At 34.3% G+C, this 23,673-nt stretch overlaps 1 protein-coding gene across 4 annotated transcripts in view; it reads right to left on the bottom strand.

Moving 5' to 3' along the window:
* Nucleotides 1–23,673, bottom strand: part of SIPA1L1 (signal induced proliferation associated 1 like 1) — a 165,887-nt gene that overhangs the window by 87,462 nt on the left and 54,752 nt on the right. For all 4 annotated transcript variants that reach the window (XM_044664918.1, XM_044664919.1, XM_044664920.1 and 1 more), the window contains exons 5-8: nt 21,069–21,172; nt 16,791–16,948; nt 4,671–5,247; nt 3,724–3,998 (exon numbers count right to left, since the gene is read on the bottom strand). In XM_044664918.1, coding sequence (XP_044520853.1) covers nt 3,724–3,998; nt 4,671–5,247; nt 16,791–16,948; nt 21,069–21,172 — 1,114 coding nt within the window. The remainder of the gene's footprint in view (nt 1–3,723; nt 3,999–4,670; nt 5,248–16,790; nt 16,949–21,068; nt 21,173–23,673) is intronic.

The following is a 23,673-nucleotide window of genomic DNA, read 5'->3' as shown; positions in this document are numbered from 1 at the left end:
ATCTTTAAATGACTGCCTGCCCTTTGATTTAGCCATACCACTGCTGGGTTTGTACTCCAAAGAGATAATAAGGAAAAGACTTGTACCAAAATATTTATAGCCACGCTCTTTGTGGTGGCAAAAAAATTGGAAAATGAAGGGATGCCCACTGATGGTGATGGAATACAATTGTACTGAAAGGAATGATGAAATGGAAGAATTCCATGTGAACTGGAAAGACCTCCAGGAATTGATGCAGAGTGAAAGGAGCAGAACCAGGAGAACATCGTACACAGAGACTGATACACTGTGGTACGATCGAATGTAATGGACTTTTTTACTAGCAGCAATGCAATGATCCAGGACAATCCTGAGGAATTTATGAGAAAGAATGCTATCCACACATCCAGAGAAAGAACTGTGGGAGCAAAAAAGCAGAAGAAAAAAATAAAATTGATCACATGGTTTGATGGGGATATGATTGGGGATTTTGACTTTAAATGATCACTCTATTGCAAACATGAATAATATATAAATAGTTTTTGAACAATGATACATGTATAACTTAGTGGAATTGCTCATCTACTCTGGGAGGGAGGAAGGAAGAGGGGAGAGCAAGAACATGAATCATGTAACCATGGGAAAATATTGTAAACCAATTATTTAATTAATTAATTTAAAACATATATTCACTAAGCTTTCAAAAAAAAAAGGAAAAAAAAAAGAAAGCAGCTTTCCACACCTATGCAAAGACCCTCATATTTACAGCAGAGTAAAGCAATATTGTTAATATTTAAAGGCAACAATAATTCCCAATATCTTCTGTTTACTAAAGCATAAAAATATGAAATACATTTTGGGTAAGTTTCTACTAAAATTAAAATTTTTGTTCCCAATGACCTTGGATAAATGAAACATTACTGTATTTAATTCATGTTAGACAAAATTTGATGGGTAAATATAAATTGAAATCTTGTCAGGAACACAAAGTCCTGTTTAGATTTTCGGTTAAAACACTTTAATATCCATCATCATTTACTTGTTAAAATAAATGAATAATAATGCTATCATTTATGTAGAGTTTACAAAGGTTAAATAGTTTGCCTAGGGTTGCACAGCTATTAAATTTCTGAGGAAGGACTTGAACTTAGAGCTTCCTGTGTTTTATACACTAAGCTATTCATTTATCCCATAAATTCTTTGATGATAAAATTTTTTATCTAATATCCAAATGTGAGGCAGATATAGAGTTGTTTTATGGAGAAAGAGAAAAATTGGAATGCTGTTATGAATGACATGTGAATGAATGAAGTGTAGGTGATCTCACCACGAAGGGGCATCTAAGGATTTCTTATGTAGAAAATAAATGTATAGACCCTCATGTACAGACTTGCGCATGAACCACTTTTGTAATTAGAATCTGTTACCCTAAAAACTATGATCCCCAGCAAAATGATGACTCCTTTCACCCTATTCACTTCCTGTTGTTACATGCTGACATAGATAGGATATAAATTCGGTATAATTCATTCTCTCTCTCTCTCTCTCTCTCTCTCTCTGTTTCCTTTGTCGCAGCTTTGGTGGAGCAGGGATTTTTGAGTAGGTAGAAAAACTTAGTTACGTGGTTCTATTTTGTCAGATAAACTTTATAAAAATAAAACTTGAAGTATTGTACATTAATTTAAATCTTACACACTTTTGTACATATTGAGAGGATGGCTTTTTTGGAACGTAAGCTATACATAAAAGTAGCTGGATTCCTCCATTTAAAAACAACAACAACAAAAAAGGGCTAAGGATACAAAGTTTAGAATAGAGGTTTTTAAACTGGGGTCCACAGACATTCTTTCCTAAGAAGCCTATAGATAGATTTGGGGGCATCTGTGAATAAAAAAAATAAATAAAATTTAGAAAATTAAAAAAAAACTTTTGAAATATAAAGTTATAAAGAAATAAACTTTTCATAAAGGCAAAGAAATCTACATTAAAAAGAAAGTTGAGGGGCAGCTGGGTAGCTGAGTGGAGTGAGAGTCAGGCCTAGAGACAGGAGGTCCTAGGTTCAAACCTGGCCTCAGACACTTCCCAGCTGTGTGACCCTGGGCAAGTCACTTGACCCCCATTGCCCACCCTTACCACTCTTCCACCTAAGAGACAATACACAGAAGTTAAGGGTCTAAAAAAAAAAAAAAAAAAAAAAAAAAAAAAAGTTGACTAAATTTGTTTAATTCAAAGAAGTCTCTCTTTCCAAGAGGCTACATAACTGAATTTAAAAAATTAACATGATCACTAGGTTGGGAGGGGATCTGTGGCACAACATCTAAGGCTAGGGTTCTTTACTTTTTTCTAATCTCAAGGCCCTTCATGCTAATTTGGTGAAACCTCTGGAACCTTTCTCAGACAATGGTTTTTAAAAACATAAAACAAAAGGGTTACAAATAGAGCCAGTTAAAAATTAAATTAATTGGTTAATTGAAATTCAGTAATCAAAATGCAAGAAGAAAACAAAAACAAATTTAGATTCCCCAGGTTAAGAATTCCTAACTCAGAGACAACTCTCAAGAAGCTGGTCATTTCCATCTGAAGGAGTCAAGGAGAGATCAGTTGATTTTAAAACAATGCTGATGGAATGAAAGATAATTGTATTATGCTGGATAGAGCCAAGTCCAGCTCTCCAGGTAAGGAAGTGGATCAGGCAACATTTTTTTGCTTTTAGACAGTGATGGAAGGCAAGGGTGAGACATACGATTGATTATCTCAGTCTGACAGTATTCTATATGTTTTAAAATTATATACTCAAAGTACGTGATCTCCACGGTTCATTTCACAGGAGACTAAGGAATAAAAAATGAATTAGGTCAGACTCCTCCACAATAGTTACTTTACAATCCTGAGGCATAAAGTCTGGGAATCCTCCCAAATTACTTACTCTAATCTCCCCTGCCCTCAGTTTCTAATACCTCACCCCAAACCTAAGTTAGGCTCAGATATTCAGGAATAGTGGCAGTCTAGACCTATTATTTTTGTGCAGTTCGGGGAGCACTTGGGAGTTTATAGGCTACTTCTTGGGAATTTGACACCTTTGGCTTAAAGTACTGATGGTCAAATGACCTGTTGAGGTTCCTATGACTTCCCAGAATTTGTCTGTCTCTCTCTGTTTTGTCACTTTTAGTTTTATTGATGTATTTAGTTTCCACATTGCAAACATTTACAGATTACTCTGTAAGACCTCTTTTATAAAAAAGTAAAACATTTTAGAAAAACTAGTAACATATTGATTTCACCTAGAAGTTCATGCAACATTACGCATCTGTTAACATCCCTCATCTATTTTTAAAAAATTAACAGAAAACTAAGTTTCCTCCTCATTCCACAACCCAGTAGGGGGAAAAAAAGGGAAAAGGGTCAAATTTTTCGAGCACATATATGCATAGTGTGCACACACACACACGCACTATAGACATATATTAGATAATAAAAATATAGAATAAATTTGTGCATACAGATTTATGTAAAATTCTGTGCCCTGAATCCATCATCTCTCAGTAATGGAAGCTTCATCATGAGACCTCTGGAACCATGAATGATCATTGTAATAATCATGGTTCTTACAGTTCTCAAATTTTTTTTTAAAGTGGTGGTGTGCAAACTCTTCTGATTCCATTCATTAATTCTCCTAAAAAGAATTTTAATGATCCTCTCACTAAAAACAAAACCATGGATTTTCTGTTGCTCCCTCTGACTTACCTTCTTGGGGTACAATCATCATGGGGTGGTATAATGACCACTTTCACTGTGACTGATGTTCTCAGAAGGTCAATCATTTGTTCATGGCTTAAGGTAGCAACAGCCACTTTACAAATTTCCACCAGGCGGCTGCCTTGCCTCAGTCCTGCCTGCCAGGCATAGCCATAAGGTTCCACATCTGCCACAATACCTTCATAGTTTACATGGAAGCCAAGCTGTCCAAGCCCATTTCTTCGCAAAGTCATCTCCACTGACTCACATCCTTTAGTCACAAACTAGACAGAAACAAAAGATATCATTTTGAGTTAGTGAGTGGAATAGTTAAGAGACTCAGTGAAGGAAAAAAGAAATTCAAATATAGGTAATTGAGATGATCATTCTGCAAATTAACTAGCTAAAGAGAAATTTTTATCTTTATATTTGATTGGGCTGTATGCAGTAAAGCATTGGAGAATAGACCAACTCAAAAAAGGGGCTTCATTGTCTTTAACTGAAATGTTAAGAACTATGCCTGTTGAGAAGTAGAGGAAACCAAAGGCAACAAATTAATTCAAAATATAAATTTCTCCACTTTTGAATCTGGTAGTTTGTAGAGTTCAAGTAAACAGATGGATGCCCCATTAAATTGCCATTCTCTAAAAACCAAAATTATATAACAGTGGGAATCCTGAGGTGATTGACAGTGGAACTGGGTTACATCCAAACAGGTTTCTTAACAGACACAAGACAAAATGCATACTGAAAACTTATACTACAACTTTTTTCTTTTTCTAAAAAAAAAAATGATAAGAAGCATTGAGAGTAAGCTAGATTCTCTTCTTCACATCATTCAACAGTTTTTGGAAAAGCTAATAACATCACAGAAGCTTTAGTAATTTTGTCTGACTTTATAAGCAGGGCTTTATTTAAAGCACATTTCACCTTCTCATAGAGGAGACAGGGCTCACCTGCAGTCTTTTGACAATCTCTTTGATATCCTCGTTGTTGTTATTGAAGCTCTCCACAGAAACACATTCCCCTCTCTCATAGAAGATTTTGATGCTGGTGTCAGTTGAAGTCCATCCTATTACATCTCTGCAGGAACAATTGAATACCACACTTTTGGTTTCTTGTTCAATGAGAACTATAAATTCATTCGAGATGCCCAGAAGACAGTCTATCTCCATTGCCTTATTGTAGTCTTTGGCGTGGACACTCCATACAATGGCACCCATGCTACTAAATTCTGCTCCAGGATAAGGTTTGGATTTCTCTTTTTTCTTGGAGGCAAGAGAGATGAAGGGGAATTTGCCAGAAGGATCAATGGGAGTATTGGTTACATTCTTCTCTGCTAGATCTTTTAGGTACTCTTGGCGGGTCCGGGTAGCCATGGCACGGAATTTCTCAGACTTATGAGCAGCATTCTCCGCATTAATTACTTTGGCCAAAAGGAAGTCCCTGAACACATTAGACTTAGGGAAAGTGACTCCTTTGGGGATTGGTGGCCCAAAGGATGGCACATCTCTGGACCTCGTTACAGCCACACTGAAAGAAAAGCAAACAAAAGGGGGGAAAAAAGAAATTGTCAGTAAATTTCTCTAATTTCTACTTCAGTGGCATAAATAAGAGTACACATACCTGTATCTTAATTTCTTACTAGATTACTATACAAGTAACAGATCTTTTCATTTCCCAAGAGATAAGGACAGGACCTATGATAGAGCTTTCCAAAGATGAAGAAACTATTTTTATTGGAAGTTAACACTTGCTCTAAAGTTTGCTACGCCCTTAAGGGGGCCCTTTGGTCAATGTAGGTCAGATTTTAACTCTTGGTCTTCTTGGTGTTGAGATTGATCCTTTATCTACTATACCACAATGCTTTTTGTCCATTTTTCTACAATAAACAATACACATTTCTGCATAACACTAGAATGAACCTAACGATATTTTTAGCTTTATCAAGGTGTGAAGTTTTATTTCTTACTCTATAGTCTCCTTAAAATAAGGGCATTTCCTTTTTTGAAAAGTTTAAAAGATTTAAGAAATACATTTATGGTTCTTTGTGTGAAGGATTAAATTTTACATATTTACACTGGCGAATAGTATTACCCATGATTAGATAATTATGCTCCAGACCTAAATATAGAACTTATATGGAAATTATATACTATGCAGAAAAAAATTTTTAAATGATTGATTGACTATGCATGTAAGATCATAAATGATTGATAAAAAGACAAAAGGTGTCAATAAAACTTTTTTAGAAGAAAATTTAACAAAGTGTATTTTGACTTATAACAGCATAAGCTAAATGAAGTAAATAAAATGGAAAAAAGAATTTCAGGAAGTTTTAAAAAACTATAATAACTTATGAAGAACTGAAGCCAGTACCACTAATTAAAACATCGATTTACTCTTAATTTTTTCTTAATAGAAACAAGGATTCAAAGATTTTTGACATAATTGTGGCATAATTTTGTTGATCTTTTTTGCTTCCACTGTGAATGGTTTGAAGAAGGTTTTATTTGTAAAAAAAATGTTTTGCCTTTTACCCACTCCCCTTTAGGACAGTCTGATTTGCTAGTTTGTTTTTAGTTTTATAACCTTGAAAAACAATGCCTAAGAAATGGACATGATGAAAGAATCACGAAATAAACACTAATTACACAAGAAATCTTAGAGTACATAAAAATAAAAAGCTAAATACTTTTTCTATTTTTTAAAAAAAGCCATTAAACAACTGCCTTCCTTATGCATTACATAAAGAAAACCAAAGCTTTATACTAAGTGCTAAGATTTTATCTACTCTCTCAAGGGTTTGTCTGTCATATTTTATATGCCTAGATTCATTGAACCCAGTATGTACAGTATCTTTACTCTTTATTCACAATCTAATTGCTTATATTAAAACAACTGACTGCCTCTATTGACCTGCCATAGAAGTTAATTCTTTTTAGAAATTCAATGAATTGGGACAGGTTGGTGGCTCAGTGGAGAGAGCCAAGGCTCAGAGAGCCAAGGCTAGAGAGGGATGGTCCTGGGTTCAAATCTAGCCTTAGATACTTTCTAGCTTTGTGATCCTGGCCAAGTCACTTACTCCTGATTACCTAGTCCTTACTGCTCTTCTGCCTTGGAACTCATATTTAGTACCAATTTAAGACAGAAGGTAAGGGTTTTAAATAAAGAATGAATAAAAGAAATACAATGAATTACTGTGGACATGTGAGGAGTTTCCAGAGTTTTCATATTTCTATTTCAAATAGGAATTTTATGTTTATATTTTATAAATATATACATACTTAGATATAAACATACAATATATAGACATGCATGCATACGTATATATAAAATATGTATTACATAATACTTACATTGTATATTTTATATTGCTGAAGGATTTGCATGTGATTTCTTTGGCTTTGACTTTTAGAAAATTAATTCCACATATAAAGATGGTAAATGAGGACCAACATTTCAGTATTGGTAAGCATGTTCCTGGAACTATATTAAAGGCACACTAGCAAAGTTTAACCTTAATCTTAACATGAGTTTATAAATGAGTCTATTAGTTCTATGGTTAAAATCATCATCTGGGACAAGATGGATGCCACCTTGACTGACAGGACTGGCAGTTTAGAGTTTCAGAATGTTCTCAGGTGCCCTGAGCCAGGGGCAAAAATCGGTTAGCCCCACCCTATAAATACCCACAAGAAACAACAGTTGAGAGCTTAGGGCTCAGAGCTGAGATTTGAGCAGGCTTTTCTCTGGGAGCCAGAACTGGGACAGAGGGAGGTGAAGGGTAGGAGGGGTAGGCCTGAAACCTGTATCCTGTACCTGACTGAGAGAAAGCTAGTGATCAATCAACACCATTGATAGTAGAGCTGAGAGAGTATATAGATCATCTATCAACATCAACAGTATTCTAGCTTGGCTGTGGCCAGGTCAGAGTTAGTGAGCAGGTGAAGACCTCTAGTTTCTACCAGCCTAGCAATCTCCAGACTTGATCAACAATTAGTTTAATAGCCAACAAATAGCAATAGGGTTCCAGATCCTCAATTCTATTATCTTGTTTTCCTTTCCTCATTAATAAGTTCAATAGAGTGATTTACCAACAAGTATCTTTCCTGAGTGGTTTTCTACCAAAGCCCTTGGGAAAGGGAGATCAATACCAGTCAGATATAGCCATTTCCAAAAGCCAATCAATAGCCTATCAACAACTTATCCAACCTCAGGTTGGGACATAGAGAGGTTAACCATCCACCAAACTGCTCAGGGGTTCTTAACTTGGGCAACTGTTAGAAGGGAGCAACTGACAAAGCTTAATCAATCAAGTCTGTCTTGGAGGAGAGACATAATTACATCAGCAGCTATTGTGAGAGGAGTGGGTGCTTCCTCCCTCACCAACTATAAACAGCTTAGGCCTTGGGCACCTGATCCCTCCTCCATTTATACTCTCTCTGAGATCTATATACCATCTATCTTCCAAGATCTAGGAAGAAGATCTAAAGGAGATATACAAAGAATATTATCTGGTTTTCTTTTCTTTTTAACACTACTTATATGCTATCTCTAAGAATTTCAAAATACTTTACAGGTTGATTATAACTGAACATCCAAAAAACCCCTTATGGTGGAGAAAAGTATAAGTATTGCTAAATTCTTTTTTTCCCCCTTTATAGAGAAATCAGGATAACGTTACACAAGAATTATAGCCCTGTTTTAAGAGTAATGCAAAAGCAGAATTTTGGATTAACAAGGTGGTTTGAATGCAAACTCCTACAAAATCTGACTTTGATGCTGGACCAGCAGTCAGGAGGTTCTACCTCTACCTGTAGAGGTTCTGCCACCAATGAGGTGTGAGTGCAGGCAGTTTAACTGGATTACAGAATATAAGTGATGGAAAAAACCTCAGAGGCCATTTAGTTCAACAAAAACCTGAACAAGAATCATTTCATCCTGAATAAGTGACAATACTTTAACAACAGTAATAGAATTATCATGTCCTTATTTAAGTCTAAGCTAAGTTAAATAAATACCTAGAGGGGTTTCAACCAATTCTTATATGGCTCTGAAATTGAGGCCTCTCAGTGTCTAGACTGAGTCACTTTAGATATGTTTTAGCTTATCAATGCCCCTCATGAAATGCAGTGCCCAGAAATAAAATGACAGGTATGTGGCACAGCAGATACAACACTGGGCATGTAGTCAGGAGAACTTCAGTTCAAATCTGGCCTCAGATACTTACTAGCTCTGAGATCCTGGGCAAGTCATATAACCCTTTTGGCCTCAGTTTCCTCATCTGGAAAAATAAACTGGAGAAGGAAATGAAAACTACTCCAGGATCTTTGCCAAGAAAACCTTAAATTGGGGGGGTGGGGAGGGATTTCACAAAGAGTCAGATACAAATGAAGAAATGACTCAACAAAAACAAATGAAAATGAGATTCCAGATATTGTTTGACCAAGGCCAAGCATGGTAGAACCAGCACCTTTCTCATTCTATATATTATGCTTCTTTTAATGTGGCCTACAATCACATAAGCTCTTTGGGCTGAAACTTCACATCATTAATTCATTTTGAACTTTCAGTCTTCTAAAATATCAAGGTGTTTGTTTTTTTTTTTTTCCAGAACTACTAACCACATTTGAATTTGTCAAGTTGATATTTTCAGCCCAAGGATAAAACCATACATGTACCCTATAAAATTTCACTGTATTTCACTGCAGCCCAACAAGCCTTGCTTAAAGAAATATTTTCTGGATTTTAATTCCATCATCTGATATACCAAGTATTTCTCTTAGCTTTGCCATCATATGCATATTTTATAAGTATGCCATCAAACCAGTTAACACTTGTAAAGTGCATAGCAAATAGTGTTTAATAAATGAATGTTCCTTTTCCTTATTTTCCCTCCTTCAAATCAATTAAAAACCAAACAAAACAAAAATAGCATTGGCTAAGAACAGATATCTAGCACATTCCACTAAAAGTATTCTAACAGTTTGATTTAAAGTCATTAGAAACTATGTTGTGGATGAGACCAGTCAAACAATTCTAAATCTATCCAACTATATATACCATCATCTCCCTCAGATCTCTCTGTCATGTCCAAAAGAAAAGCAAGAAAGATTTCGTCAAATGCTAATAAACTCCATCTGGGGCATATAAACTCCATGAAACTATCCTGATGCTCACTACTTCTTTTTCTAGATGTTCACTGACCTGTGATAGAATTTCCTCCAGAATTTTGAGTTCATTTGTCTATAATTTATATACTCTACTCTTTTCCCTTTTCTTAAAATCAAGACATTTGCCTTTCTCTTGGTCCAAGGGTCCTCTCACATTCTCTACAATGTCTCCAATATAACTGCTTGCATCTAGACAACTGTATTATTGTTGAGACTGGTAACTTGAAGTTATTAAGTCTTGTTAGGATCCCTCTTACTCTCTATTTGTCTTGGGTTTCTACTATTTTTGTTCTGTCCTTTATAAGTACAAAGATTACTCTCACAAAACACAGAAAAAAAATGAGGCAAACAGTTTTGTCCTGAGCAGTGGTTCATTCCTTTCTTTGTTACTTCTCTTTTCGTCCATTTAGCTTAAAAAGAATGCTTTATGTAGTAAATCAAGTGCCAACTTAAGCACTGTATTCTGAATCAATTTCTCAGTTTTAGTTACCTTAATTTTAAAATTAAGGAATTCTAATAGATAATATCAAAAGTCCCTTCTAGTTCTAAAATTCCATAACTCTGATCTTTTAAATAATCAAGTATAAGACATTTACATATAGGTTTCCAAGATAAATAAGATAATTTCTAGCACACGGAACTGTTTCATGTCTCTTACTTGAAAATTAGTAATCTCATCTCTTCCTTACCAATTATTTTCCCTCCTCTAGGAAGATGATGTGAATATATTTAAATAAAAAAAACAAAACACTCAGGAGGGGGCACAAGCATAGAAATCATCTAGCTAACTGGTGCTCAAGTCTTCAAATTCAATGGCTTTTCAAAGTCTATGTGTTGGCAGACAGAACATTAGAAAAATATAGTTATTGAATATAATGAAAACCTAACAATAATTAGAATGCCTTGTAATGGAAGGAGAACAGAAACCGAACCTTTAGAATATGATTATCTATTATTATTTTAGGGAAGTCATACCAAACAGCTTTTTAACATAAAAAAAATCCAGTAAGAAAATGAATAGAGGATGATCTAGAAATATTTCTAGAAATAATATAAATTTATGGTATTGGGGACAATCTGTGTTATTTGGAATTTAGAGGGCAGAGAACCCAGTTCCACATAATGGCTCATTTGACTTTCAAGGTTTCCAATATCAGTAATATTTCATTAACCTGGACATTACAAATTGAGAATTCTTGATAATTATGCATTATCTGGGCTAACTAGGAAAACTAACTTGCATAATATAACTACCAAATTCGAAATAGGAAAACTGGATTCTAGTTCTGGATCTGCTATTAATATAGTGGTGTATGTGCATGGGGGTGGCACTTTATGTGAATCTCACAGTTATACAAAATGGAACTCTGAGGTCCCTGCCAACTCTGGTTCTACTAAAGGCACTTATTTCAGGCATTTTATTTGTCTGTAAATGATACTTCTAATATATTAATTACAAACATTTTTACCCCTTCCTGCCAAAGACCTCTACTTGACAAGGTTTGTATGACTCTAGATTGTGTAATATGCTTTTAAATTTAATCAATATATTATTTCTTCCCAACTATAGCAAAACCTAATTTAACCACTTGAGAAATAAACTATTCTACATAAATATTCCAGATACTAGGTGTTTATCAGTTAAATTTTGAAGTATAATCAGTTCTGATGAAAACCTGCAATGCCTTCTTAAATGTAGTGGTGGTGGTAGAAGTTGCAGTTGCAGCAGCAGCAGTAAGAATAGTAGTACTAATATTTATATACCACTTTATATGGTTTACAAAGCTCTTTACAAATATTGTCATATTATCTTCATAAACCAGGAAGGTGGGTGTTTTTTATCATCCTCATTTTACCTTTGAGTAAACTGAGGCTGACAGAAATTGAGAAGCTTACTAAGGATGACAGACAGCAAGGGTTGAGGCAGGATCTGAAACAAAGGTTTTCCTGACCTTAAATCTAATGTTCTAAACACAATGCCCATAATTTAACATGAAATGTTGGCTTTTTATGACAGAATACATCAATTACAATAATAAAAATAATTCATGTTCGTAAAGGACATTGAGATCTAAAGAACAAAATGCATTCCTCAAAATAAGGCTAGGAAGTGGGTAGGGTACAACACAGTTCAAGTTTATAGTGTTCTTCTCTAGAGCCCCCAACCCCCATTTTTTTCTACTGTTTCAATAACAGAATAAAAGCTCCTCTCCTTGGCATGAAAGACTTTTACAATCTGTCTTCAAACCACCTTGAGCTTCTTATAAAACACTCTGGGAAGTCTTGTGCCCTGAAGAAAGCCTTGCTTGCAATCTCTGCATCACTTTCATTGGCTATTTCTCATGTCTAGAAAATGCTTATCCTGTCATAAATCTAGAGCAGGAAGAACATTACAGACCATCTAGTACAATCCATTCATTTTGAGAGATAGGGAAACTGAGGTAACTGGCTTGCTTAATGTCAGTTGGGTAGGCAAAACTTGAACCCAATACCTCAGGACTCAGACCTAGTGCTCTTTCTACCATTCCAAGCAGCACTTTCTCTTCACTTCTACCTCTTAGAATTCCTGTTTTCCCCAGCTCAGCTAAAGTGTAACCTCATATATGAATCGTTTCTTAATTCCTCAGGTCCCCCCTAAAACAACTAATGCTCCTCTCCCACCCACCTACCTCATATTTATTTTATACGCTAAATGAATTAGGATACAAAGCCAACATGAAGGAGTAAAACAATAGTGATGCAGAAGGGAAAGTAGGCTTGAAATTATGTTGTGGGGGTCATCTCACAAAGAGATTTGTAATCAATTAGCAATAAGCATTAAATAAATAGCTCCTCTGTGTTAGACTTGGGCACCTTTGGGGGAATATCAAGACAAAAGAGCAAAGTCCCTATTCTTAAGGAACTTACTCTCTGGGGGGAGGGGGGGAGGGAGAGAGATAGCATGCATTTATATGTATGTTTGTAGACACATGTATATATGTATAAAAACATGTTTACATTTAAGGTTTTCTCCCTCCTCTCATTGCTATATTAGTCTATCATATCTCAGTGCTGACAATGTCTATGCAATCTCTTGTTTATCTAATTGGCTGCTTCTGTTCTGCCACTTTGGTTGGGATTGGTGGGAAACAACCCACTAATCTTATTTAAAGTTTATCTAAAATTAGATTTTAAAAGTTCTCCATTAGATGAAATGTATGGCCTTGATGATGTCCATTTTGACTGGTCAAAGGTAATTTTGCTAACTTGGTGGTGCTCAGGTGTTCTAGATGGTTGAGGTTATGGTTAGAGACTTTTAGATACGTGAGTTGTAAATAGCATTCTATAATTCATATAATTCAAATTGGCCTTCTCTATATAATCTATATGAATTAATAAGAGTTTCTCTCTGCATTAGTTTTTTCATAGCAAATTTAAGTGTATAGTTATATGGTACAAAATGCTCATCAATCCAGATTTCCTAACTAGTTTTTCTGCCTCTAGTCTCCTGCTACCAATATAGCTTAAATACTGCTCCCAGACTCATTTCCCTTAAAACCAGGTTTTTATCATGTAATTTCCATGGTAAAAAAATAAAATAATTCTTTACTCATAGGAAACCTAAACTCAGCTAGTATTTAAAGACTTCGGGGGGCAGCTGGGTAGCTCAGTGGATTGAGAGCCAGGCCTAGAGACGGGAGGTCCTAGGTTCAAATCCAGCCTCAGCCACTTCTCATCTGTGTGACCCTGGGCAAGTCACTTGACCCCCATTGCCTACCCTTACCACTCTTCTGCCTTGGAGCCAATACACAGTATTGACTCCAAGACGGAAAGAAAGGGCTTAAAAAAAAAATAAAGACTTCAACTCATTTCTTTCAGTTATTAAAAGATAACCCATCTTTTTACTCCATAAATATATTAAGGTCAGGCCTGTATTTGTTTGTATTTAATACTCCCCAAACCACCAGTTCTACTTCTAACACTGCCCCTACAAACATCATTGAGTCAAGAACTCATGAGAAAAACTGCTGAAACAGCTAGAAAAAAGTGAAGATAATTTAAGTTAGTGTACATAGCCAATCCTCAAGAGAGATAGAAACTCCCTGAGTTTCTCATGATTTTCTTCTGTGCAATAATTAATGTTTCAATCTTATTAGTTTTTTTTGAATTACTTTAAATTTAACCTTACACTTTGACTTGTGATAATCTTCAAAAGGAGACCCTTCAATGTCAACTGGGAATAGTTTGTTTTTTCCCCAAATTTCAAAACAAATTGAATTAATCCTGCCTATGGAAAATGACGCAAATGCTCTGAATGCTAAATTCAAGCGTCTTTCCATTAAAATTGAAATGTTTCCAAATTCCATCTTCACTCCTTTCACTCCATAGCTAACTAAAAAAGACTGTCATATGGTTAAAGAAATACCTCAGTTCCCACCAATCAATAAACAAATGTATATTAATCATGCTTAATTAAGCTATGGTTAAGAGTTAACATCTTTATGTATGTATACATATATGTAGAAAATTAAAAGGAGGTAGTTTTGGGAGATAGCACATTAGAGTTTCAGGGGATCCATTATAAATATGAAAACAAATACTATATTTAATGTAAAAGTTCAAGAACATATCTCTGCCACTAAGGAAGGAATTAGTCATAAAAGCATGGAAAACTCCAAGTAAAATTATGAAGAAGGCTAAGTTATTTAGGTATCCTACTACTTCCCTTTCTGAGCTCCCTTTCTTGCTTTAGAAGTCCACCCACTGTCCAAAGACTAATGCCTTTAAGCACACAGAAAAATCTTTCTAGTGGGGGCATGACTTTGCTAGACAATACCCCTCCATTTCCTGCTATTCCTCAGTCACTTCCCTTAGTAAAAATCATCATTTGTTCCATTCCTTTAAGACTCTACCAAGTAATCTAGTTAACTTAATGAATTCACAAGAAGGAAGGTGTGGGTGGCTGATAATTTATTCTGTGTACCCTTCCAGAAAACACTTTTAACCAAGGGATTCAATGCTTCTCTTTACATTAACAGTCAATGTATGAATTTCAGGAATTGGGATAGTCTGTGGGGCAGATATTTTAAACAACAGATATAAAGGAGAGAAAAGCTGAGCCAGTCAGTGTTATAATACTTCAGCTTCCTATCTACATCATTACTGAGGGAAAGGAACATGAGAGAAAATAAAAAGTCTTAAGAATTACAGACTCTCATAGTCTAACCTTCTTTACAAATTTCACAAGTTAACATTATCTTCTTGAATATGTTCAACCATAGGAAATTTGCTTCCTTAACCTATTCTATTTTTGCATAAGCTTTGTCTTAAAGATTTTCTTCATACAAAGGCTGAAATTTGCATCCCTGTGACTTCCATACATTCTTCCATTCAATGGTGGGTCATCTAAAAAACTGATAAACAGGACATCTACAACTTTATACTGATTTCATTTTCTATACCTGAATTTCTAGCCATACTTGCTACCTTTGATCGGAATTCAAATACTGAAAAGATTGCTCTTTCTCTTCTTCTCACCCAATACAAAGACTTAAAATCCAGCTCAAGTGTTCTTTTTATCACAATTTCTCTCTTAACCAGACCCAGCCCACAGTAACTTCCCTCTCCTTTAAACTTCTAGAATATAGTAACTGTTTGTAACATAATGGCATAATAGGAAGAAAATTAAAAGCAAATTTGTAATTGTTTTTTCTTCCTTTATTACCAGGATTATAGTTTGGCCTGCATTACATCTAAAATGTAGTAGGTTACAGACATCTTATATTTTCATATAGACTCTTCAATTTTCTATAAGTAATGATACATTAATTCAAGGCCTCAAAATATTTCTACATGTTTTTAATTCAACAAACTTTATATGTAAGGCACCATAAGAGATACTCAAGATAAAAAGACAAAAACAAAACAGCCCCTAGCCTTAAGAAACTTACATGCAATAGAGGGAAACAACATATACGACAGATAAGAAAACCCAAGGAAATCTGCAGAGAGGGCTTTAGTGTATAAATTTTGTTTTGGCATGTAATTTACCACCAGATATAGCTCTGTTTTGTCCACTTTTCAAATTATTGGTTATCTAGACAGCTATTATTTAAAAAGTAAACAAGGGTAAAATGCCACCCTTACAGAGGAGATAAAGTTTTACATTTGAAAAGAGGACAAGATTAAAAAATATTTCTAAAATGTGAGAGTCTTCTTATCACATGCTCTGAGCTTTTAGCTTGGTTCATTTCCCCTTCATTTGTCCTATTTGGCATCTGTATCCCCTTTAATACACAGTATAAATACTTCACACCAACAGAACACCTTCTTGCCAAGTTTTAAAAATAACCATCATTCATTAAATATTTCTTGCATAAAATTTGGGGTACATGGTTTATATAAAGAATAATATATTTTAATTATGGTACTCATGAACTGATCTACTAGTGTTACTTAATATATGAAACTGACAACTTTTAATATGGTACAATATTATGGTATCTCTAATTAAACTTACAGAAACATTAGACTGAATTCATTTAAAAGTCTACAGGAGAACTTAGAGCCTCTTTAAAAACTTTTTAAAAAAATCCTCCTCTACTATCATCCCTCCAAAGATAACCAGCAATATAAACAATTAACTACTTGTTAAACCAGATGTAGATGAGGTACAGGACCCAAATAAAGGTACAAATAGAAGAGTGCAGTATCCAAACCAATAAAGAAAGAGTAAAGTGATGCCACTAGATTATATCTGAGAATGAGCTTTGCTATTCACAAGCACTAGCTAATGGTACAAGTGAACAGTTACAGACAGCATATCCCATTTCATGAAGTCAACCTGGACAAGGACACCTTGTATCCAACATTAGCTGATTTCCACCCATCCTCTCACATTGATGCAGTAGTAATAGCTACCTGTAACAGACACTGTCAGTGCAGGGATTGTGAACTCGGACAATGACAAAAACATGCTGGAAGTGAGAGCGAATGTTCTTTGGGCTGAAGGGCTGGGCTCCTGGCTCTTGGAAAACTATTGTAACAATATCATTTCCAATGTGTCTCTTCCGTAGGAGCTAAAAAAGAAAACAGGAAAACATTTTTATTGAAACTATCCTTTTTAAAATTTTCTTTGTTATTTTAAAAATTAATCATAGATTACTAATATTAAAGCAAATTAATAGCTATCGTCAACATTTTCTATTGCCTTATACTTTTCAAAATGGAAAGAAAGGATTCTGACATATTCATAGAATGAATAGGAATTTAAGCCAATACTGGACATATTAGACAATTTCCCAGCATGTCTAAATACAAGTTTTTCATAATAACAGCATTATTTCTCACATAAGGAAGAGACTGGTAAAAGGAAAATTTTTAACGATGAAAATTTATAAATAGCTTCAATACAATTTATGTGCTGGTTTAGTTAAATTCATCTAGAAGGAATTTTGAAATACAGTTTTAAACAGTGCAACCTAATGATGTAGAAATTAACTTTCTAGAACAATATAACAATTTTGAAGTAGGCTAAATTTCAAACCTAAAGAGTTCCTATAATTATGATGAATATTGCTCTCAAAGGCCATTTGCTGCTTAACAGTAAAAAGTTCTTTTTGAGTGACAGATTTCAAATTTAAACACAAAAAACTGGTGGCCAGTTTCCAAAATTATCCTTTTTAGTATGTTCTTTCTTTTTTTCTTTTTTTTACACAATATTGTGTATTGGCTCCAAGGCAGAAGATTAGTAAGGGCTAGGCAATGAGAGTCAAGTGACTTGCCCAGGGTCACACAGCTAGGAAGTGTCTGTGCCCAGATTTGAACCCAGGACCTCCCGTCTCTAGGCCTGGCTCTCAATCCACTAAGCCTCCCAGCTGCCCCCCAGTATGTTCTTTCTAACATGGATGTTCTCCCAGAATGGCATAGCTATATTAATGTTGATTTTTTTAAAAGGAAAAAAAAAACCTTTAATAAAAAAAAAAGAAACTCCCCATATTATATTCACTAAAGAAAAAGCAAACAAGCTTAAGAGAGCAAATTAATATCATATTGCCTAATATTTGAACCTATACCATATAAAGGAATTTCAAAAGACTGAAAAGACATACCTCAAATATTAAAAAGTCATTGTATTGCTTAAAGCAAAGAGGAAATTTTAGTGGAACTAAAAACTTGATATGATTTATAACATGTCTTGCTTTTAATTAAAGAATTAATAATCTAGTTAAAATCTCCAGTGAATCAAATACAATATTGACATTTACATGATGCTCTGAGAGATATTATTTTATTTTTCACCCAACAAAAGCAAAAACAATAATAATACCCTCTTCTTTTTCCAACAGTAAGACAAAGCTGTTGAAGAGCCAAAACAGAAATTTAAGAAGAGATGGAAATTAAAAAATTATTTGACTAAACTGATAACTAAGAATGTATCAAAAAACATCTACTTGGGATATAAAATAGGAACATCGGAACTAAACAGAACATATGTCATCCTCTTTCTTAAGAAAGGATAGAAAACTATCAATTAGATATCAATTAGAATTAAATATGGTATAGATTAAAATTTTCAGATAGTAAGCTCATTTAAATATAGAATTGTTTTCTATAGGCAAAAACTCATCATTAATATATGATGCTGTTTGGGACAGATTTCTACTTTTGAATACCTAGAATACTAACTCCTACGGCCTTCTCCACATTCTGGTATATGGATACAACATATTTACTTTGAACAAAAGTTAAAATTTACTTTTTGTTCTCAAAATGCCAACTGGCTCTAACAAATCTATTGTTATTTTGATTAGAAACAAAGCAATGGAAATATTAATTTCTTACAGAGAGAAAGATAGAGGAGATGGGAAGGGAGGGAGGAGAGAGACGGAAAAGTGAGAGAGAGGGGTGAGATAAATGGAACTAGAAAAATAATATTTGCTATAGCTACAATAATTTAAGTTGGAGAAAAACAAACAAAAAAGAGAAATAAAATGCTGGGTAATTATAGTGACTATGTGTGCTCCTGGTGAAGAGATGAGAAAATGTACCACCTTTGCTTCACTAGAAAGGTGGGGATCGATGGATGTAGATGTGGTAAATTCTTTTAATATCTATGTTAAAAGGAGACATGCTAGGCAGGGGAAGGGAAAATATATTTTCAGAAAACAATGTGAAGTAGAAAAACATACTAGTAAAAATAAGATTTTTTAAAAATGGAACCACAAAGAGGAAGCATACATTTGAAGGAACAGAGAACTCAGAGGGCAAAGACTAACACTTGAGCATTGTTTTGTGACACTGGCTACAAAGCAACCTCTCTAAGCCTCAGTTTTTTAATCTGAAAAATGGAAATAATATTTTCAGTACCAATCTCATAAAGTCATGATACAAGCATTGTATAAACCAGTGATTCCCAAAGTGGGCGCTACCACCCCCTGGTGGGTGCTGCAGCAATCCAGAGGAGTGGTGATGGCCACAGGTGCATTTATCTTTCTTATTAATTGCTATTAAAATTTAAAAAAAACTAATTTCCAGGGGGCTAAGTAATATTTTTTCTGGAAAGGGACCGGTAAGCCAAAAAAGTTTGGGAACCACTGGTATAAACTATAAAGCATTATTTGTCTGCCTCTTATCAAAATAAACTTTCTACTTCTAAAAATTCCTTGCTAAAAAGTAAGGCCATGAATAAAAGAACTAACTGTATTCAGAACAAATATCTTTACAATGATGAGCTACTCATGCAAGAATAATAGTTTTTATTCAATTTTTGCTATACTTCTATCTTAAATATAATTTATTGCTACATTTCAATTTCAAACAACAAGCACATTCCAAAACCCACACAAACTCTACCAGAAAGTCGTACGCTGGACAATCAAGGAAAACTGCCATAGAATCTTAAAAATCACTCCCCCCTCTCCCGTCCCCCACCAACTCCTTATTTTTTTCTTTCAAGTAGAATTGAGAAAGAGGACTGGACATAAAATGCATACATAACACCATTATGATGACCAAAGAAGTAAACAGATATGAACCACTCAGGTTTCCTAATGCTTTTCAGTAACTTTCAGGAGTTGAGTAAAGGAGCTTCACAGAAGAAACATACCTACATTTAGCATGATGAAAAGTTAGAAAACTGTGTCAGCCAATAAAATAAAAAATTTGCTATCATGGGTTGATTTTTTTAAAAAATCATATCCTAAGCATGTGTTCCAAAATTTTAATCAAATTTATAATTAAAAAGGATAGATTACCTCAGTTCTTGATTATATATTATAGGAATCAAAGTGTCTTAAGTAGATGGACTGCCTTCTACTAAATGGGAGGTGAAGGTGGGGTGATAAGAATATCTAATTTAACCCTTGGGAGCAACCATGGGGTTCAGTGGATAGAGCGCTAGATCTTGAGCTGAGTTAACTTGGATTCAAATCTGTCCTCAAACACTTTCTAGTTGTGTGATCTTGGACAAGTCACTTAACTCCATTTGCCTACCCCTTGTCCTTTTGTCTTGGAGTTGTTACTAAGATAGAAAGTTAAGTTTAAAAAATAAAAGGTATTTCTAACTATTTGTAAAACTGAACAATAGCTAGTATTTTAAATGTTGAAAGGACATAAATCTTAACCATGAAGTCTCTGTATTTCAACTTGGATTTTATATATTTTAAACTACTTACACAGAACAATGTGGCTCCCTCCTCAACTAGATAATGGATGAAGGTTTACTATTGTCTACTGATGAACACTTCTAACTAAGAACACAAAGTTACTTCCATTACCCATTTATTTTTATTTCTCTTCAAACCTGCACTCTGCAATCCATAAGGAAACATCTTGTCTTTTGTACTTAGGCCTCTTAAGATGAAACATCACCCACATATACAAGTTCCTTGAAACCCCACAGAGGAATCTAATCACCATTATTTCTACTTGTTCCCTTCCGATTTCATGGAAACCTCAATCCCCGTGGGTGAAAGGCAAATAATTAATTCACAAACCTACCCAGCTGACTGTTAACCCAGAATTTGTCTCTTCATTTGTTTTCAGCTCATTTGCCATTCCTTACTTCTACAAAGTAGAATGCTTCCTGCTGCTGTGACAGGTGCAACATTAAACTCTGGTTTGATGTTTTGCAATTCTGCCACTTAAGCTTTTGGGGAAATGGAAATGTGGGAGACATAAATAGAAATGGTCTCCTACCTGTTGTTTGTTGTTAGGTGTATATGGCAGCAAAGTAGATACGTGAAACATAATTTCATAGTCTTTATAAGTTGTGTAAAGAGAGTGGGTACCAGTTGAATCAGCTGCAAGGAAAAAAAGATTTAATTAATGAAATAAATTACTTTGAAGGAGAATCATTAACATCTCTCAAAAACCTAGTAAATTATTAGTGACTAGGAAATACTTGCCAAGTTCTATTATTTTATAGAGAAGCATTTCAGTCAATAGATGGCTATATAAGAAGGTTCTGAGGCATGGCAAAAACAATTTTTATAGTAGTCTTTTGAATCTTGTCAGTCTACTTTCACTTTTTTCAAGAAAAAAATTTAATTCTTTTCTCTAAAAAAATTTTTTCATATTTCAGAATAAATTTGCAAATAAAATTCCTGGTATCAGAAGCAAAAACTACAAAGGCAAAATACAACAGGCAACGACAAATCTATTTCTTTATTAAAGCTCTAGTGAAGTATTTGTTATATTGTTAAAATGCTGATATACTCTGCTGTTGACTTTAGACTCATTCATCCATATCCTCAAGATATTAAAAATAGTGTTAGCTGATGCTCTCATGAAACAAAATACTAGTTACATCATCAAATTTTATTCCAAAAACAGATCCTACCTAATTATTTCCCATTTTATACATAAGATATTCTCAAATGAAGAGATAATAGCCAGTTACATCAAAGCTTAATCCTCATACATGTAAAGCACTACCAACCATTTATGTTTAAAAAAACCTAAATACTAAGGTAAATACACACACACACACACACACACACACACACACTTAAATATGAAGGAAAAAAACAATAAAACAGTGTACATACTTAATATGCTAACATGATGGGGGGAAAATCTCTCATGAGTCCTTGATTTTTTAAAAGTCAACTACATATATTGCTATAAGTATTAACTTAATTAAATAAATTAAACACATGAAAGTGACTTGGGAGAAACTTTATTATTAAACTTCATGCTACTAAAATCTGTAGAGGCAATATGACATATTTTGAAGCCTCGTAATAAAAGCATCAATTTTAACAGGACTTAAAAGAGTTTTTCAAGTCTCTTTCAACTACGGTTAATTAACCAGAAAAAAAATTTGTATCTTATATTAATTTCTCACAATTGTGCTTTATATAGCTGCCCATTCCTAATCCTACACCACAGATGCTAATTACTGTAGAAGACAACAAACCCAATTCCTAAACTCCTAAAGAAATTCCTAAAGAAAAATTGTCGTTAAAATTTTGTTGAATTCTTCTTGTCAATTTTTGTCTTTTACAATACAGACCCTTTTGGTTGTCCTTTTTTATCTTCCTGGCATCTTTAAAACACTCAACTTATCTAATTCCTTTCAATAGTTCCCAGGAACTAAGTTAGAGCTATGAAAAGGAGCTACATAAATGAAAAACATTTACTTTTAGCATGATAAAAAAAATTAGAAAACTGTGTCACTCTATTAAATAAACAAGAATTTGCTATCATGGGTTGTTTTTTTTTTTTCAAATTTTACTTTAGTTTTTAAAAAATTTTCCCCCATAATTACATGATTCTTGTCTTCTTCCCTCCTCCTGGATCTGATAAGCAATTTCACTGAGTTATACATATATTATCGCTCAAAACCTATGTCCATGTTATTCATTTTTGTAATAGAGTAATCTTTTAAAACCAAAACCCCAAATCCCTTATCCATATAAACAAATGATAAATTTTATGTTTTTTTCTGGATTTCTACTCTCACAGTTCTTTATCTAGATGTGGATTGCATTCTTTCTCATAAGTTTGGGTTGATTTAAAAAAAATTGACCTAAAAAAATTATATCCTAAACATGTGTTCCAATAAAGATCTACCACAATGCCTCGTTGTGATGTGGCACTACCTTTTTATTAAGTCAGAAGGCTTATGGGAGAGGCCATATGAAGAACTAAATGCTTCCAACCTTCTCATAGCTAAGTTTAGAGAAGCTTACCACCAGAAAATTGGCCTTTAAAGGATTAACTTTTTTGTCATGGTGATGCATGAAAACTATCTAAAGAGGCATGTAGGAGTGTTATAGTGGAGTAACCACAGTGATGAATCAAAATATGCTAGAAAAAGCACCAAACCCTGAAAACAAGGTTAGACATGTACATTTTATTCCCCATAGTTTGATAATTACTCAAAGGTCTGGATAGAAGAAACTGATAAGGCAGCTGAATAGTCTCGGAATATAAAGTGAATAAAGTATTCTTCTGGAATATGTTTTCTTGCAAATTGGGTAAAGGAATTCCAGAACAAAAAAAGAAGACGTATATGCACAAACACATAGAATGAGGACAGAAACACGCCCATTCATTTCCAGCCTGCACTCCTGACTCACCTCTACTGGATTTGTCTACCATGCCATAGACACTTCTTTAGACCCTGGAAGTTTATTCTAGCCTTAGATTACTTCTCACATTGGAAGTATCATATCTCTGCCCCTAAAGGTGTGTTCATCTTCTTATTGTCTAGCTCCACAAAGAACCTCCAAGGAGGCCCAGGACAAAGATGTTTTCATCTTTGGCTATGGAAAAATACAGACACTCTCGTCTTGTG

The sequence above is a fragment of the Gracilinanus agilis genome, chromosome 2 (genome assembly GCF_016433145.1).
Source record: "Gracilinanus agilis isolate LMUSP501 chromosome 2, AgileGrace, whole genome shotgun sequence".
NCBI lineage: Eukaryota > Metazoa > Chordata > Mammalia > Didelphimorphia > Didelphidae > Gracilinanus > Gracilinanus agilis.
Note: the sequence above shows the minus strand (reverse complement) of the source record. Positions and strands in the feature narration are given on the sequence as shown.